Genomic DNA, 20,830 nt, shown 5'->3' with positions numbered 1-20,830 from the left:
AGGAATAACTGTACAAAAAAGGGGAGAACAGCTATAGTGTTGGGATAACTGGATGTACTCATGCAAAAGAATGAAATTGGAACACTATCTTAAACCATTTGCAAAAATTAACTCAAAATGGATTAAGGCTACACATAACACTGGAATCTGTAAAAGTCCTAGAAGATAACATAAGAAAAAAACCTCTTGACATTAGTCTTTGCAATCATTTTTACACCCACAGCCCAAGAAGCAAGAGCAACAATGAACTAGTAGAACTACATCAAATGAAAAAGCTTTTGCATAGCAAAGGAAACAATGAACAAAGTTAAAAAGCAACCTAAAGGTTGAGAGAAGATATTTGCAAACTATATATCTGATAAAGGATTAATATCCAAAATATATAAGAAACCCATCTAACTCAACAGTGAAAAAATAATTCAATTAAAAATGGGCATAGGACTTGAATAGACATTTCTCCTAAGAATACATACAAATGGCAAACAAGTGCATGAAGAATAAATACATGAAGAACATCACTAATATCAGGGAAATACAAATCAAAACTGTAATGAGATATCATCTCATACCTGTTAGAATGGCTATTATCAAAAAAGACAAGAGATAACAAATGCATCCATCAGTGGATCACTGGACAAAGAAAATGTGGTATATACACACACACACGCACACACATAGAATATTATTCAAAAAATATTATTCTTTCAATAAAAGAAAGAAATCCTCTTATTTTTGACAACATTGATAAGCCTTGAGGGTATTATGCTAAAACTGTGTTTCCCGAAAATAATTTTACTATAAAAAATAATTTTACCCTGTCTTATTTTATTATAAAATTTTATAATTATATAATATAAATTAATAAAAATAAAAATAAATAATATATGTTATTATATGATATGATATCATATAATATCATATCATATCATATAATAACACTCTGTGTCTTATATTAATTTTTCTTGAAAAGATGCATCAGAGCTGATTGTCCCGCTAGGTCTTATTTTCGGGGAAACACGGAAGAAATAAGTCAGGCAGAGAAAAATAGCATATAATCTCAATTAGATGTAGAGTCTAAAAACTTAACTCATAGAAACAGAAAACAGATTGGTTGTCAGGGGCTGAACTGTAGGGGGAAATGGGGAGCTCTTCAAAGGGTACTAGCTTCCAGTTACGTGATAAACGAGCTCTGCAGCTCTAAGGTACAGCATTGTGACCGTAGTTCCCAGTGCTGTAGTCCATACTTAAAAGTTGCTGTGAGAATAGAGCTTTAATACGCATTCTGATAACAAAATGGTAATTGTGTGCGTGAAGGATTGGGTAACTAACCTTATTGTGGTTAACCTTTTGCACTACATGTGTATCAGATAATCACATTGTATACTTTAAATTTATATAATGTTAAATGTCAATTATGTCTCATGAAAATTCAAAAAAAAAAAAAAAAAAAGAAAACCAAAAGTCAGCCTTTATGAGGCTGAAAAGATACCAGTGCTAGATAACATTTGAGAATGTAAAGGTTGGGAACAGAATACAATTGAAGTGCAATAAGCACTGACTGAGAGTTAAACACTGGTTTTAGTTATGGCTCAGGCAGTGAATATCTGTATAATGGTTGAACATTTTTTGGATTTCTCTGTTTTAGTTTCCTTTACAGAAGAGAAGCAGTATTGGGATTTGGGGTCCCTGTAGACTGTGCTCTGTGGTCCTGGGGTTGCAGGGAAGGGTGGAGTAATTAGTTTATCCCTGACAGGTTTCTCATTGCAGCAGAGCTTTCACTTTGTCCTAAATTAACCCTGTAGACACCTATACTGCGCAGCGGTCAAGGCCACCAGACTTCTCTGAGGGGCAGGCAATGACAGGGTGAGACAGGAACCGAATGAAAACTGCCTTGCCCTAACCATCTTCTCACAGCCTCCACTTGTCTCTCTGCGCCCCAGGTAGCAGCAGGCAGTTACAAGTCATAACCCTCCACCAAATCAGTTTGAAACAATTTTTTTGTCTCCCAGGGATTTCCCACTTTTTAGAGAATTTGTCGGATTTGATGTCTCTTTCTTTTTACTCTGTGTGTGTGTGTGTGATAAACTTATTTTGGAACAAGGAAACTATAGCCTTTGTCAGGATATCATTTTAAAGGGAACCTATACCTGATCCAGTAATTGCTATAAAATGAAAATTAGATTAGGTAATGTCAAAAGTCCTCTCTAGTCCTACCCATTCTATGATTATATGGTGTGAGGCTGAATATTTTTGGGGTAAAAAGAGAGGCACACATGGAAAAACACAATAGTTTAATGAAAGAATATGATTTTCGCAAAATAAGACAGACCTGATTCAGTCCTGCCACTAATGAACTAAGTGGTCTTAGTCAAGTTAAATAACTTCAAGTTCCAGAACTTCATTTTCCTTGATTCTGAGGTAAGATAATATGTATTATCACAGGGCTGTAGGGAGAACTAGATGAAATAATGTACGCAAAATGTATAAGAATGTCACAAAGTGATAGTTATTAGTAATAGTGACTAAAAACAATTTTAACTCATCTTATGTTTTTACATCAGGCTTTTCCATAGAGATTTATGTCATTTCCCTCCCACATCCCATTATTTGCTCATTCAGTTCAGAACAACTTTAATTCCAGATAAACTCATACTGCACCACTGGTATCTTTTCCCAAGTTATCTTCTCAGTTAGGTCTGTTATTTTAAATAATACACGCATACATTTTGATATTGGAATCAGTTAAGATATGTTCATTTGCTGTCACTTGAGTTTTCCAATTTGAATTCACACTCTGTTTATGATATACCAGTTATTTTTAGGGAGTTCCAGAAAGGAATTTAAAGCAAGGGATGATGACTTTCAAAGTATGGAAATTCAGTTATACAAAGAGCTTAGTGACACATGCACACTCAAACTCACAAAATGAATAAGAAAAAATCATTGAAAATGTATTAACTGGTAGCAGAGATATTTTAAAATGATTGTTAGATTGTTCTGGAAGGTGTTAGCAGTTCTTCAACGGTATCTGAATAGCTGTGAGGAATATACAATTATTAGCAGAATCTGCCAAAGGGAGATATCTATTAAAAGTACAATAGCTTCCATGGTACTAGTGAAAGGACAATTTTTACAGTCAACTGAAAAATGTTGGCACTTGAAAACTCAGTCAGAAAGTACTCTTGGAACAGAAATAAAATGTCTTACCTGGATATTTTCCAAATATGCATAAATTCTAGAAGTTGGTTCAGATAAAACTGACTGTGGTCATCTTCATGCTGTAGACAGCAGAATAAATTAATATTTATAGAGTGAATAGGAATGAATACCAGATAAAAATAGGTCTGTAACTTCCTGCTGTCATTTTGTTCACCTCTTTGATAACCTTCATTCATCATTTTAATGTTTTGTTTTACAGACCTTACAAAACTCTCCTTAACTGTATAAGCATTCTTTTCAAAAGTAAAAAAAGAAAGCTGAGCTTTAGTTGAGGATAAACCTCACAGACAGTTGGAAAAACTCCTGACATCACCAAGGTCAAACATTAATTTCTCCTAGCAGGAAGGCAGTTTTGCAGACACTAGGTCTCCCACATATGTGCACATTTTCTTTACGTTTAGATCACAGATGCCATGGCAGCATAGGACTTGACAGCTTGCCAGAACCGTCGCTGAATGAACTATTCCATTTTTCAGGTTTACCACATCTTGCTGCCAAAACATGAGTTAAGAGAACTTTCCATTTCATGAACATTAAATTATTCTAATGAATTACAACTACTGATACTGATAGGTATAAATCCCAGGAGTTGTCATCAGGTGGCATTGTGATCATTCTCCCAGGAACTACTCATTGTAAAATGAGTCAGTCCTGTGGTACACACACACACACACACACACACACACACACTCACACTCACACACACACACACACACACACACACACACATTCATACCATAACTCCTTGGTTAGCTCATCTGCAAGGGTGTTCCTGGAAACCTTATCAAGTCTGCAGAGGGGAATGCAATATACTGCATCATATTTGCATGATTTCACCACACGGTGGCGTTAAGTTTGGGAGCTGAGGGAGTCCCTTAATTCTTGAGGTGCAAGTAATCTTGTATGTCAACACACAATCTATTTTAGGAATTGCCTATTCGAGTTTCTGACAGAAAACATTAGAGGGAAACCTCTTTATGTGGCTAAAGGTCAAAGGTAAATTAATTTTTATATTGCGAGGTTTTGTGAGGAAGAAGGAAACTAATTTAGATGGTGAGAATAAGGTCATCACTATAATGCAATATGTTGAGTGCACGTTATTAAAAAAAAGCATACTTTGTGGAAATGCTAAGGAACTTGAAAACATGAGGCTTACTCTCTAGGAATTTACGTCTAGAGTCACTGGGATGACTAAATTTGAAAGTGTGATAGTGGTAAGACTTTTTTTTTTCCCCCTGCATCAGAGAAAACTAAACTTTAGGCATAGAAAGCAGAGTAAAAGAGGAGGGGAATTAAAAAATTAAGACTAGAGCCAAAATAGATAATAAGATTTGGACTGTAATATTTGGCACTTTCTTACTTTCAGAAATTAAAACCAAAGCAAACATATAAATATATGACTTAGTTGCATCTTTCTGTATAGCATAATCATATTCATTTTAAAAGCATTTTACTTGGCTTCCAGAAATGATTTTTTTTGGGGGAGGGGAGTTGGCCATTGTCATATTGTCACTTACAAAAAAAAAATTTATTTAAAGAATCTCAAAAGGCTGAGAAATGGTTCAGCAGTTGTTCATGGAATATATCATGTACTTTACTTTTCTCCAAAACTGAAGGCCGTACCTTCATCTTAAGAAAAAAGTCAAAGCACTTGTTTCATACAAAATTATATTGTTGTAAAGGTTTGGTGAATGTTTGCTTGAGCTAGAAAGAAATCTTGATTTTATGATTAATATGTACAATGTTGACAATACTTTTGATGAAATTTAAGAGAGAACAAAATTTTTTTAGAGTCATTTACATCATATATCATTAAGATGGGGATTTAAAAATTTTGAAATGTAGAATGATTTCTAAAGACTATCAACCTGTTTTGTGAATAATCTCATGGAACAAGAATTAAATTACCATATTTCATTATAATACAAGCACGTTTAAAATAGGAAAGGAATCTGAGATGATGAACTTTGCAATGCGCTTTACAATTAGAGAACTCTAAAGTATCTACTGATAAGCAATGCTATCAATACATTTAATAGAATGATAATAATGATTATATTCCTACTCTTATATAAAAATAATATTATCAGCCCAAGTTTATGTTGTTTTACAAGAAAGAAAATATAATTGTTCATAAATATTTTTCTTTCAGCTAAAAGTGTAGAAATCACAGAGAATCATGAGAGGAGAACATTCACTATCTCCTTATCATGTAGAGTTTTTCATAGTAAAAGTCTATAATACCATGGAGTCTAACGCCCTAATTTCATGACATCAGTAACTAATACTTACATAGTCCTGACTAGGTGCAGGAACTGACTTAAGCTCTTCATTTATGTTTCCTAACTGAGTTCTTAGAACAACCATATTAGGTAAGTGCTATTATTGTTCACATTTTTTTTTTTAGATGAGAAAACCAAGGTGCAGAGAATTTAATAATTTGTCCAAGAGCAAACTTTGGATTTGGCAGTATGAATCCAGAATCTCAGCTTTTAAAAAAGATGCGAAATCAGTAAATTTAACATTCCTATTCCTATGGTCGGAGTTAGGCCTATATGCTCTATGATTTATACATAAAAATAATCAGTACTCCTAGCCCTTCATATTCATTTACATCAGGTCCTCCTACTCCATACTCTAAGAGTATAGCTATCTTTTCTTTCAAAGCATATAATCCTATCAGACTTTTTATGAATATTTGTTTATTATCTGGCTCCTTTACTATGAACTCTATGTTCTAAAACAAGTATTGAGATATCTTGTTTGCCTTCATATGTCCAGTGTTTAGAATCGTGCCTTGTGCATGGTAGGTGCTCAGTTATTCTTTGTTCAATGAACAGACAAGTTTGCACAAGTTTGTACATAAATGTTTTCTGAAACATAATTATGAACTACAAGTAAGTTCACTAAACAGTTTCTTCGCTATATAAGATCCTTAAAGGCAAGTACTGTATATACAGTATGTAAAAATGTTCAATAAATATTTGATGTATTAATTATTAGATTTTATACATATAGTATACTTAGCACAGTACCTGGAAGTAAACCCTTATAGATCTTACTAAAATGTAATGTCTTATCTTTTGGAATATGATGCTAAAAATATCCTGACATAGCCAGGATTTGGGGAAATAGAGACATGGGATGTCTTTTTCATAGTCTATGTGGAGAACACCGCTATTCTTAATTGAGTGTAAAAGCCAGTACAATCCCCTGGACTCTCGGTCGTTTGTGGGCTGAGATCTTGTTGATTTTGTTCACTGCTCTACTCGTTAGTACAGAGCTTAGTACACAGCAGTTACATAGTGAATATGAGAGAACATACAAATACCTATGCCATCAAGCATATTATCAATTTATAAATAACACTGTCAGTGCTAGGAAAAGTGCATGAGAAACGGCATTTAAACTCTTTACCTATGAGTTGCTGAATTAGCCTAGAGTTGGCGATATTCCTTGTAGGAGATATTCAGAAGTTGAACCATGAAACAAAAAAAGAACCATGTAACTTAATTCCCTCTGTGGTCTGAATGACACATTAAAATCAGGCATTTCTAGTGGCAAGTATATACTTTACACTCAGAGATGACTGTATGCTTGTCCCTGTATATGACAACAATGTTGATGACAGCAACCCAAAGATACCATATTAGACGGCATATGTATAGTGAGCTCTATGACCAGACTAGCCTTGCTCAAATCCCACCTCCTTTATTTCTTAGCTGTAAGACATTGGCCCATTCAAATAATCTTTTACATTTTCAGTACTTTTATTTATATAAAATGAAAAAGAATAGTAATTATCTTTTTTTTTTCTCTCTTGGGCCATTGCACATTAATACATGAAAGCCCTGAAAACAGTGCCTGGCACTTAGTATGATTATCTTTGAACACCCGTCATGCCCCAGACATTGGGGTATGTGGATATAGCTGTGAAACAAAACAAAATAAAACGAAGAAACCATATATATATATATATATATATATATATATATATGTATATATATATATATATATATATATATATATATATATGTATATATATATATATATATATATAAAGCTAGAGCTTTGACCAATTGCTCTGAAACTCACACTAAAACTTTTGAGTAAGTTGCTGGCGTAAGTTGTGGGCTGTGGAGACTCACTGAGTGGGCTCAGATCCGTGCTCCTCTGCTCACCAGTTTCACGAATAAGATCTGCGGGAAGTCAGGGAGCTCCCTGTGATTTTCTTTCTTTATTTTCCGTAGTGGTATTTACCACATAGAATTATTGTGAGGAGTAAGTGTGATAAAAATATTCAAGTTCCAGACATAAAATATATGCTCCATATATATTATATTAAAGTAGTGGAGTTATATGGATTTAAGAATAAACCTTAATTTACATGAAACTGAAATGTTAGTGATCTGTGAATTACTATGAACGAGATAAGTTTTTTGTTTTCAGCCACACAGGACTTCTAAGCAAGTATAGAAACCCTGTTTCCCTGAAAACAAGACCTAGCCCGGCAATCAGCTCTAATGTGTCTTTTGGAGCAAAAATTAATATAAGACCCGGTCTTATATTATATTACATAAGACCCGGTCTTATAGTAAAATTATATTACTTTTTAATTATATTAATATTAATTTTTATATTAATTTTTGCTCCAAAAGACACATTAGAGCTGATTGCCGGGCTAGGTCTTATTTTTGGGGAAACACGGAATTAGAATCATACATTTTCTCTCTTCCTCCAAGTTGAAATGAAACATGATGATTTCAGTTTTTTTTGTTAACATTGAGGACACCGGGAAGACTTTTAGGTTTATTAATAGTTTGGGTATTAGTTGTACTTTGTAATGTTTCTTTGTGGAGATTTCAGATGCATAGCCCTGGAGCTGTCAACACTGGCTGAAATGGGTAACCAGCTCCAAAGATATTTCTAAACAACTCTCTTTTGGCCTCATTATGTTATATTCCACATACATATATTGCAACCTAATGTACTACCTGACACTTTTTATGATGAAATACCTCAGACTTGACAAACAAAAGAGTCGTGCACTGGAAATCTGTATCTGATATAAATGACAAGGTGAAGGGATTTTGCTTAAAGCAGATAATTGGAAGATTCCACAGATAAAAACTGCCAAAATATCAAAGTTCACTGCATACTGTGCAATTTGGGTTTGAAGTAACTCAAGACATCACAAAGGGAGTAAAATTCATATCTTAACAGCATGAAACTGTGTCATTAAAGCACAGTAATTCTTTCCTAGGTAGTTTTATTATATATATTATGAATATTAATCTGTTCTGATTTAAACTCTGCTGACACAGACATAAACAGGTTTTTAATAGAAAAAGAGTTGTGTTATTTTTCTTCCTTCAATGGTTTCCCCTTCACACTTTCTATTCCATTTCCTTCCTAGTGGATTGCTGAATACTATGAATATAGTAACTTAATAAGTTTCTCATTTGGAAAAATGATTTTTCCAAGAGATCTATTGATTTGTTATTATACTGAGGTTTCAATGATGTGTTGATGTAATCGCTTCAGTCTAAATTGTCAACAGGCATTTAGATAAATATTTCATTATTTTTCAATAAATATACTCAAGTGAACATGTATTCATTAAGCTAAGTAATTCCAAATTGGTGACAATTCATAAAGGTGGGAATGTTGTCCTTAAAATCGTCAGTTTGCAAATTGAAACCAATACTAAAAAGGTCTTACCTTTCGAGATAACCTTCCTGGACCTTTCCTATTTTTCTGCAGATTAAGTTGAATAACAGATTTGTCTTTCTGAAATATTTTGTGGCTCCCCAAAGAGTAATCACTGAAGGAAAAAAAATGAACAAAATTATTTCCTTCCATAACACCCCTAAGTGTATATTTTCCTCTCTGACTTTATTTCCTTTATTTTTGGAACTTAGTTTGGTAAAAGTTTTATATATACACGTGTGTGTGTGTGTGTGTGTGTGTGTGTGTGTGTGTGTATCCCTAGTTTTATATATATCCTCATTATATTAAATTTAAATGACAAGATATTACAATTATTTTCTAATGTATTAAGTTAATGATAATTAGATACCTTTAGAGTGGACATAATAAATTATAATAAAGAATGTTTTACATATTCACAGTTAGTTTTACCCAGCCATCTGAAAGCCGAGGACAGCATGCTTCTGGGAGGTCTAAATGATGCTACAAAGTATATGTGGGAACCAAGGTATGGAAGAAGCAGAGTGGTGAGGTGGAAATATCATGGGCTTTAAAGACAGATTTACTAACTCCATAACCTTATGCAGGTCAATTAAACTATCTGAAAATCAGTATTTTCCTTTTTAGAGTTGCAATATTAATGTCTATGTCAAAGGATTAACCAACAGATTAAACAGAAAAAAATCCCTTCTTGTTTCAGAAATTTCTAGTGGCGTGATATGTTTTCTTCCCCTTCCTTCCTTTTTTCCTTCCTTCTTTCCTTCCTTCCTCTCTCACTCTTTCCCTCTCTCTCTCTCTATCTCTGTAACTATTTTCTGATCACAGATTAAATGATGAACACAACGAATTAAATGAATTACTGATTTACAATGTAAATCCCTATTCTTTTAAATGTAGGACTTTTACTACATCATCTCCTCTACAACTCTAATTGTTGATATCTCTAATGACTGAGTCATTAAAAAGGATGAATTATATTAATCTACTTTGTTTAAGGATCTTGGTTAAATACATAAAAAAATTCAGAAGAAAAACACTTATATTAAGATTTCGGGGCCTTTAAGGTGATATATTCATTTATCTGGAAAATTCACTAAGTATTTGGGACCACCTATTCCCAGCAATATCAGCCAAATAAAACATTACTATGTTGTCATCTACTAAATTCTCTGTAAATGTTTTTATTTTGACAATTGCTATTTCTTTTAAGAAAACTTAATACCTATCCACTTGTCCAAATGATGAAAGTATTCACAGTATGTTTATATTAGCCATATGTGTTTTTTTAAAAAATTATTTTCCTTCATTTATTGGGATCGAATCTTCTTTGAGTTTCTCTATCTTTAGAGGTTTGGGAGACATAAATGTATTTTTAATCTTCTGGTGGTTATCTAACTTTTTTAATAAAACATATCTTAAATGTTTTTTATTGCAACCCCAATTTAATAATTATTTATATCACACTCTCAAATAAAGCTTTAAACTTGTTCTATTCAGTTCTCTCCCATTATCCTACAATTACCCAAGTAGAGATATTCGAATTTTAGTTTCAGATTCTTTTATCACTTACCTGATGAAACCAACAAAAGTAGATCAGTTAATCAAGAAATTAGAGATAGGCATTATAAAAAAGACATATATCTTAAAACACTTCATCTTTAAACTAAAGATATCTAAATGGCCTCTCAATAGCCAAACTTTTTTTTGGGGGGGATTATTTATTTTATTTTTAATTAAAGATTATTGGGGTGACAATTGTTAGTAAAGTTACATAGATTTCAGGTGTATGATTCTGTATCACATCATCTGTATATCACATTGTGTGTTCACCACCCAGAGTCAGTTCTCTTTCCATCACCGTATATTTGATTCCCTTTACCCTAATCTACCACCCCCCTGCCCCACCCTTACCCTCTGGTAACCACTAAACTATTGTCTGTGTCTATGAGTTTTTGTGTCTTCATTTGTTTGTCTTGTTCTTTTGTTGTTTTCAATTTTTTGGGTAATATGGCCATTTTGACTATGTTGATTCTTCCAATCCATGAACATGGAAAGTCTTTCCATTTCCTTGTGTCTTCTTCAATTTCTTTTAAAAATGTCTTATAGTTTTCAGTATATATAAGTCTTTCATATCCTTGATTAAGTTTATTTCTAGTTATTTTATTCTTTTTGTTGAAATTGCAAAAAGGAATTGTGTTTTTTTAGTTTCTTTTTCTGCTATTTCATTGTTAATATATAAGAATACAATGGACTTTTGTACATTGATTTTGTAGACGACAACTTTACTGTATTCATTTATTGTTTCTAATAGATTTTTGGTGGAGTCTTTAGGATTTTCTATATATAGCATCATGTCATCTCCAAAAAGTGACAATGTAACTTCTTCATTCCCAATTTGGATGCCTTTATTTCTTTCTAAACTTTTTCATGTTAGAATAAAGAAAGCCAGTGATACAGGATGAAGGGGTCTGTTGATTACAATTTTATGTCTCTTTCTGGTATAAACCAACTGTATACATAGTTATCTCTAATTTCCTGTTTCAGCTACTTTTTTTAATTTAAAAAAATTCTAAAAAATTTATGTTTTAAAATTTATTTTTCAATTATAGTTGATATACAGTATCAAATTAATTTCAGGTATACAACACAGCGATTAGACCACTACATTACACGTTATGAAGTGATCACAATAAGTGTAGTACCCATCTGGCACCACATATAGTTATCACAATATTATTGACTATATTGCCTATGCTGGGCTTTATATCCCATTACTAATTTTATTCCTGGCAATATGTACTTCTTAGTCTTTCACCTTTTCCACATATCCCTCCAACTCTCTTCCCATCTGGCAACCATCAGTTCTCAGTATTCATGAGTTTGTTTCAGGCAATCCAGCTTCTTTAATAAAGAGCACATGCTTGGGCTTGAGGAGCAATATGAATGGAGGAATGGGTTAGAGTTTTACAATTATTTTTCTAATCTTTTCGATTTATTTCTTCCACATTTAATTTAGCAGTAAAAGTTTATAATGATTACTCTTTATCAATTAGCTTTAATGAATTCAACTTAATTTTTTTGTAGCAACACTTTCTTTTTTACTCTTTATATGTATTTCCTCAATCTTTCTGGAATGCGTTTGTAAGGTAAAGAGTGATAAATAATACAGCTCCAATTTTAGACGTTTCTTCCAATATAATAGAACCTTTCTCAAACATCCCTAATTAATAGGAATATCTTTTAATCTCTGACCTATCATATTTAACACATAGCCAATTTTTATAAATATCTGACCTGTTTCTGGACTTTAAATATTCTGTTAATCCATACATCTATTCATGTACCAATATCAAATTGCATCAATTATTTAATTTTCTAGAGTATTTTGGATGTATAGAAATGAGTGAAAGTCATCAAGAGTATATTATCTATTTTTGCACAATTTCTCTTTGAGAACAATTTTAGAATTAGTGTACCATTGTTAAAGAGAAATTGTTAATATAGTGACATATTTCATTTATGGAATTATATTAGAAGAGTTGATATTTTGAAAATATTGAATTCTCCTTTCAAGGAAAAGTATATTTCTATTAGGTTGGTGCAAAAGTAATTGCTGCTTTTGCAATTATTTTTAACTTTTTAAACTGCAATTACTTTCGCACCAACCTAATACATGTACTGTAGTTCTCTTTTATGCCCTTGAGTAAAGTGTTAGTTTTCTTCCATGTAGGTCTTACACATATTATGCTTTTTGCAAGTTATTTTATAGATCCTGTTCTATTATAAATCAAACATTTTCCATTATATTTATTAGTTGAGTTTATGTGCTGATTTTGCTTGTGGAATTCTCCTGTAATCCCTGAAGGTTTGGTGCAATTTACTTAAAACTATACTTTGTTCATTGTTCTAGTTCACTTTTATACTTCTCCTTCAGCTAATTTTGAAAATTCATCATTCCTTACAAAATTTTCTATTTTTAATAAAGCTGCCAAGTGAGTGTCCCAAGCCCCTCCTGTTTTAAATATTTTTGACATTTACCTGGCTCCACAATCCCCTTGCTATCGTTTTGTACTTCCCATTCTATTTCCCTTTCTTGTTTTGCCAGAAGATTTTTCATTAATATTTTTTCTGTCATTTCATGTGAATTGTGGTGGCCTACTGGGCAGATTTGCATTTTTACTGTAACATATTAATTCAGCCTGAAGATATATAATTATCATTTTAATTATGGGAATGCCATGTATAACTTTGCATGAAGAGAGATCTCAAAAACTGGAAAGGAAGTACTGTTCTTGTATACCTCTCTCATTTTACAAATAAGGACTTTGGCTTCAACTAAGTAAGACCAGAGATTAGAACATAAATATTTGGAGGAAATATAGCATACTTGAAATTTATTTATAGATTCAAGCATTCCTGCTGTAATGTGATACACATGTTTCTTTTTATGAAAGGATAGGGTGAGGTGTTCTGCAAATTGTAGGTTAAAAATAGGTCTCATGGAAAATACGGGTGGGAGAGACCACTCAAATCAATGCAAGTCTCTAACCAGAGGACACCCACATACACACACACCATAATAAAAACACTAACACAGTTTTAAAACGACACATCTAATTTCAAAAATGTAAAGAAATATTATAATAAATAAAAAATGGCTTTAAAAAATGTCTTCAGCTTAGTGAAAGAGGATGTAAGAAAGTTTTGATGCTGCCGAATGTAGAGATGAGGGAAAAATGCACAAATATTGTGGAGAATTCTGTGATAAGCTTTTTCAAGATAGAGTTTGAGGCCAAGTTGAGAAGCAATGCATGTTGGGTGAGAAGTCACTGGTTACTGTAAAATACTGCCATCTCCAGCATCTTCCTGTGTGCTTTGCATTCAGCCACCATTATTACTTGGTGGAGCAAATCATTAATATGCCAGAAAAATGTACATGTATTAAGGTGATTTCTATGAATAAGATAATTCATATTTCAGAAACATTGTATATTACATATTGCATTTAGTACATCATTTTTCCAGTTATCATGTCTAAAATACTACATATTTGTTTTCATGTGTGTTAGCAATAACAAAAAACTCTTTCTATTCTAGAATTGTCATCTAAGGTTAAGTCTCTGATGTTCTTGAAAAGACTTGAGAGCCTCCAATAACATCACACTTTAGAAGACCTATAAGCTACTATTCACCACTTTGCCATCACTCTACTTGGCAATTTTGATCGATTAGTTTTTGATGTTCTAAAGCTACATTCTTCAATATAGTGACTAGACACATGTGGCTACTGAACACTTGAAATGTGGCTGGTCTGAATTATGATGTACTGTAACCATAAAATAAATAGACTTTTGAAGACTTAGCACAAAACAGTAATGTAAAATGGCTCAATTTTTTTTTTGATTACATGTCGAAGTGATAATATTTTGTGTATATTGAGCTAAATAACATAATGCATTAAAATTTATTTCCACCTGTTTCTTTTTGTATTATTAAAATGTGGTTAGTAGGAAACTTAAAATAATTATGTGGCCCACATTATATTTCTATGGGACAGCGATGATCTAGAGAAAATGAAAGAGAGAAAAAGAAAATAAAGCATTAAAGAATAGAGAGAAGGGTGGTAGTCTGTAGACTTTAATTAATACATGAAGTAAGGAAAATAAATTTGTGTTTGAAAATTGTAGGTATCAGAAAATAGAGAAGAAAGGCTACCACGCCAAGAGAAGGAGAAGCAAAAAAAACCATGGCTAAGATAGGTGATGTGGAAAGTAGGGTTTGAACACTAAAACGACAGGCCATGGTGTGTATTACTATGCTTATAATGTGAACATTGGAATTATCTAGTTCAGATTTTACACATAAGGTATTTTTCTCAATCTGATAACATTTCAAATACAGGTGCTTAGTAGTTTTATTTAGTAATCATGTGAAAAACTTCAACTGTTAAATGAAATGAATGTATATGATACAATGAAAAATTGTTTTTTTTTCATATATACTAGTAGATCAAAGTTCTGCACATCGATTTATTCTCTCAACCAATAAATGTGCTAGTTACTGTCTTGTGAGCTGTTATGAATATACCTGTCATTTAAGATGAATACCAAAGTGCTGAATCCTTGCACATAATTGCTCCTATGTCCTGTTCATAAGTAGCTCACGTTATTTTAAAGTACTTCCATAGTAGTATGTTTATATACAGAGAGATTAATGATCTTTACACCAAAAAGCGATATGCAAATACTTCAGATTTGTTATGGGCAAAACAAGACATCCTAAACGATGTCCAACCTATGAATATTGATTCCCATCAGCCTAGGCATCCTTGTAAATGCAGTTATGAACATTACTGTTTTACTGGAATAAGTATATATCTTTATTTTTTTTAGAATAAATAGTTTTAAATGCCATTCTTATATGTAGTCACTAGTCACAGAAACGTATTGTGAAATATTACAGTCACATATAGAAAAAAGTATTTCAATTTGACTTTAGAAATATTGAGACCCAGGATTGCTGGCAACTATTAAAGGCATTTAAGAAAACTCAGTAATTAAGCTGTCTTTTAATATTTAGATTAACTAAGAAATGTTAGGTGAGTATAAAACATATTAAAATAATAATACTATTGTACTCCACAGAGCATTTTTCAAATACTTATGCGTGTGTGCACACATGCACGCACACATTCCTTTGGTAGTTGCCACTTCAAAATTTCTGTGATGTTACATCTACCATATTTTTAATTCTAGTAAGCTTTGTAAACAGCTTGGATTTTATATATGCAATGTGGTATTTGTTGCTGACTCAGCGTAAAGATAAGTGATATGCTGTTTTCCTCAACCAGTGCTCCTCAAGTTTGTTGTTGCTTTTCTCTCAGGGGAACCATAAATAGGCAAAGTTAAACTTCATGACTTGGATATGCAAGCATAGGTTAAATTCTAAATTAGGGCTTACAGTCATGGGTGGTTAGTAGAGGAGAGTCATTGTTTTGAACAGAGACACTCCACCAGGCATAAGTGGATACCAACAGTTGCTGCTCAAGAGAGAACTTGGACTTAAGAGATCTAAACACATCCATTCAAATACTCCATTTTTCTTAAGAATTGGCTCCAGCCTGTCAAAAGCCCACTGTCTCTCATGCCTCTTCACTTGAATATGGTTACATTCCTTACATACAATGTACACATACTTTTTAAAATTCAAAAATAAAATCAAATTGAATATACTGCAATGGAAGTTGTGTTTAAATCTAGAAGAAATGTTTTACAACAATTTTCAAACATATTTTGACCTCTCTGTTAAGCTGTGAATTCACAAAAGACAAGTTGTAGCATAACAATCTATATAAATGAAGTTAATTAAGACAGAAAGTCAACATAAAGAAATGAAGAAATGTAGCACTGAAGCTGGAACTTTGTATCCTTTGCAAAAATATATACTAACCTCCAAGGAGTTCTTTTTGGGGTATGGTATGTAAAATTTGTAATACAGTCACCAACCCAAGAGATAAAACATATAGATATTATTCCATTTCAAGTTTTGATTTTTTCCCCCCACAAATTTCCAGGGGAGAAACATTTTGTAGACTTTGCTAATACAAAACATTCAAGAACTAAGAATAAAATAGCACATTTAAGCCTTAATAAGATGATCAGCTAATTTGAAATACTACATAATTCAAATATTTCTACCTAATTCCTTTACTTTACTTAAGGAAAACAGAGTACTAGGTTATTTAAACCTCACTTAATTCAAAATTTGTGGTGGTGGTGGGGCAGTGATTTGATAATTCTTTGCTTTTAGAAGTAACACTTTTGAGTAACAAAAATAGCTTGATAGCTGCATATTGACTATTATAGTTTTAGGTATAATGAAATTATATACCTGAATTTAGTTCTGATTCCCATGTTTTCTTGGAATAATTGTGCCACAGCTTCATGAGTCTTTTTATCAAGTCTATTGGTTAATGATGCTTGCACAATCACAAAACTTTTCAGAAAGCTTACGGTTAAAATATGCCATAATTCTTACATGTAATTTTCAATAATAAATAACCTTTTATTTAGCACAAGCTTTTTCTCTGTGGGAATTACTTTCAAACGAAGGTATATATTATAGAGTATTCACATATTAGGACATTTGTTCTAGTACAGTTATTGGTTAGAACCAAATGCAAGTTTGTATGAATAATAATAATAGTAATAATAATAATGATTATTATTATTAAAGTTAACCATTAAGGAGAAAAACCAAAGTTAATATTAAAATCTGGGGAAAAGTACCTCGAAGGAGGTCTGAAAACTAAGTTGAAGTAGCTCAAGATACTCTTAATGAATGATTTATTAGCCTAACCCATTTTTATATGTGTGAGAGCTCTCAAAGTTATGACATGTTCTTTCCAATGCTGCGACCTGGTTCTTTTGGTGAACCATGGTGGCCTTGTGGTTCACATGATGATTCTATAAGTGGAAGAGCAAACTTTAGCCCAAGCTCTCTCAGTCTTACGTAAGTTCAGTAATGGTCGCTTACTCTACGTTCTCATTCTTTATAATCATTTTGTTATTGACACTGTCATTTAAATGCTTCTTTCCCAAAAGAAATAATTTATTTTCTTATTCTCTGGATAGTAAAAAGGCAGACTTATAGTAGAAGTTTTGTAAATTAAAAAAGAAAATGAATAAATATCATCCATATTGTATCTTTTTTCCAAATGTAACTAGTCTAACACTTTAGTGTATAAGAGTTCATTTTGTATTTCAAATAGAAATATACTTGTTTTAACAAAAATTAATATATTAAAATGTGATTTGAAAAGATTTAAGGATATATTTTCACCCTTCAAACTATGATACATGTTTTTATATCAAGACATATATGCTATAGTTTAATCATTTATAAATTTTATGTGATATTACAATAAATGTATATTAATGACCTGTTTAACCATTATTTGTTAGTATTATTGGAAATTTAGTTTTTTCAGTTTTTTTCTCTTTTTGTTACTATTAGAAATCATGCTATGGTGAATATACTTTACATCTAAGTATTTTTGTATAATTATGATTGTTTCCTTAGAAATATTTGTAGAATTGCTGAAACACAGATGATCTGTTTTTGACATATTTTGATAGCCTTTTGACACATTTTTGACAAAATTCCCTTCAGCAAGTGCTATATCAATGTATGTTCCTAGCAGCTGTTTGGATATTATCCATTTCCGCACTTAATTTTATCATATTTTAACGATTTGATAGACAAAAATGACATCTCATTGTTTTAATTGCATGTTTGTTATTAGTTAGGTTAAACTATAAATAATTTCTTTCCATTGAATTGCTAGTCACATTCTTAGTCTGCTTTTTCTTGATAATTATTTTTAAAAATACAATTTAAGTGCAGTTTATATATTCTAAAGCTATTAACATTATATCATATTGTACTGATTTCTTTCCTCGGTACTTATCCTTTAAGTACAAGTTGATCATTGATTTTTCATGTAGCAGTTTCATATACTTGCCATTAGTTCCTCTCTCCTCTGTAATCTAGAAGCAGTTGGTATATAATAATAATAACACTGCCTTCATAATCGGGCATTGTAATGACTGATTACATGACTTTATGAATTCTTAGCCAAGGAAGAGGGCAAGGATTATATACATAACTCATCTTTGTATTCTCAGTGATTAACCAAATGCTTTGCACACGTGTGGTTCTCAATAGGAGTTGAATTAGATTATTCAATTCTTGTACCCCTGTCCCTGAAGACACCCATAAACTTCATATATTTTCCACCCTTTGTTCTAACATAAAGAACCATTTGCTATTTTTTGTATTCCAATCACGAGCTTTTGCAGCATTGTTTTATAGTTAACAACCAGGGCCACAGTGTCAACAAAACCAAGATTTGAATTCAGGCTTCACTCTACCAGCTCCCTAGTTGTGTGACTTTGAATAAAGCTGCAGACAACCCATCCATAAAAGAGGGGTTATTATATTATCTACTGTCCCGATGTTATAAGATTTAGATGTCTACCCAATATAAGGTAAGGAAATAATTAGCACTTGCTAAATTGCTATTTTTATTATTATTATTAATTATTATTACAATCAAGGTAGTCAGATACTCCAGATGAATTGTGGTACTGTAACTGTTAGAGTCCAAATTATTACTTACTGTATTATTATCTTAGTACATGTTACCTATATTCCTGCTGTAGCAAAATTTATGAACAGATTTCCAAGTATTTAAGTATACATTTTTAGACAAATTACATAGGAATAAACTTTAAAAAATTTGAATGATTTAGATGTTAGAAAGAAGAGTAATGAATATTCTGCTTATTAAAATAAATTATATCAATATAGGTGGGCTATTCTCAAATAGTAAGCAAATTCCTGAAATATACATATCCTTCAATTTCCATTAGGGAATAAATGACCATAATTAATCTATACTAATACTTGGCAACTTTCCTATTTTAATGAAACCCAGGTAAATGAATTTTTAATAGATATAAATGACTGTGAAAACATTTTAGAAATCTATTATGTTCATATTAAGAAGGAAAAAAGAGTAGAATGATATATACAACATATTTAGTAGTCAACAGGTGAGCCAACTCATTATAGATGACTGTCCTTTCAAAACGGTAATTAAGTCAAGTTCAATTATAAGTTTTCTCTACATTATACTTTTCCAAATTTCTATCTCTTTAATAGTTTTGCTTTTGGTGATATGTCCTACTGATAGATAAATGTGTTTGATAATGTTTCTTGTTTTTTGCATCTAATGTTTGAATTATCCAAAGTCCAGATGTACATTTGGAGACTTATGCATACAAAAGATAAATTTTAATGATTATTCAGTATAAGATTACATTACTCATGTATTTCTCCTTGCTTGTTTGATATGCTATCAAAACCTTATGTTGGTAAAAGATAGTAGTAGCAGCCTAATAATTGAGTGTGTTAATAGGTTTAAATAGACAGGGAAAAAGGGGAATATCTGTGACCTTCATGCAGCAAAACATTTATGGTTGCATATAAATATTTATTAATATTTTGTTATAACTGGGAACACAAAAACACAAATAATTAGCTTTAAAAGTCACAGTTAACATTTCTTAATAAAAGACTGTACTTGCTGATAATACCATTTGTTTCAACAAATTACCTACAAGATATTTTCAAGCATATTGATGGTAGAATAATAATGACCGTGACAGTGGATATTTCAAAAGAAAAATACAGTTTTACCTCCATGAGACTGTTGTCAATCTCTAGATACTTATAGAAACAAAAAGGGAAAATGTCAATGACAATTCATTTTGTTGAACACTTTATTCTTTATTTCTTTCCTGTTTAGAATAATTATGCAACACTAGCAGAGAAATATTTACTTTCTTAAAGTTGTGTTATATTTTCAAGGTTGATCTTTAAGGAACTTCAGGATAATAGTTATTGAGGTGCATTAAGAGAAGGTGAGTTTTCTATCAAATAAGTATTTGTAGTTGACATACAAGAGAACAGACTTTTCTCAGTGTTTTAAAAGCTTCCTGAACAAATAAATGAAAGTGTTTTAAAACTTACTCTTTTATAGATATGTTATAATACTCATACTCAAACCCTACGTGTTTTTAGGAATCAGTATTTTATCAATATACTGATATTCCAAATTAAAAATTACTTATTACAGAATAATTTATTTTTTTTTTAAATTGTGATCAGTACTAATAAGCTTTATTAGAGCTAAGGTGACTTGGTTTGCCCAGGATTTTCTTGATGTCAAAACTGAAAGGGAACCCCCTCAGTACTGGGAATCCACTCAGTCCTGGGCAAACTGAGATGGTTAGTCACCCTAGTCACAGATCACTTAAATACACATTGCCATAAGTAC

At 31.8% G+C, this 20,830-nt stretch overlaps 1 protein-coding gene across 3 annotated transcripts in view; it reads right to left on the bottom strand.

Moving 5' to 3' along the window:
- The window catches only part of PIK3C2G (phosphatidylinositol-4-phosphate 3-kinase catalytic subunit type 2 gamma), a 272,726-nt gene that overhangs the window by 227,066 nt on the left and 24,830 nt on the right, over positions 1 to 20,830 (bottom strand). For all 3 annotated transcript variants that reach the window (XM_033116158.1, XM_033116160.1, XM_033116161.1), the window contains 2 exons: positions 8,941 to 9,043; positions 3,208 to 3,278 (listed from right to left, as the gene is read on the bottom strand). In XM_033116158.1, the coding sequence (XP_032972049.1) occupies positions 3,208 to 3,278; positions 8,941 to 9,043 (174 nt within the window). The remainder of the gene's footprint in view (positions 1 to 3,207; positions 3,279 to 8,940; positions 9,044 to 20,830) is intronic.

The sequence above is a fragment of the Rhinolophus ferrumequinum genome, chromosome 10 (genome assembly GCF_004115265.2).
Source record: "Rhinolophus ferrumequinum isolate MPI-CBG mRhiFer1 chromosome 10, mRhiFer1_v1.p, whole genome shotgun sequence".
Lineage (NCBI taxonomy): Eukaryota > Metazoa > Chordata > Mammalia > Chiroptera > Rhinolophidae > Rhinolophus > Rhinolophus ferrumequinum.
Note: the sequence above shows the minus strand (reverse complement) of the source record. Positions and strands in the feature narration are given on the sequence as shown.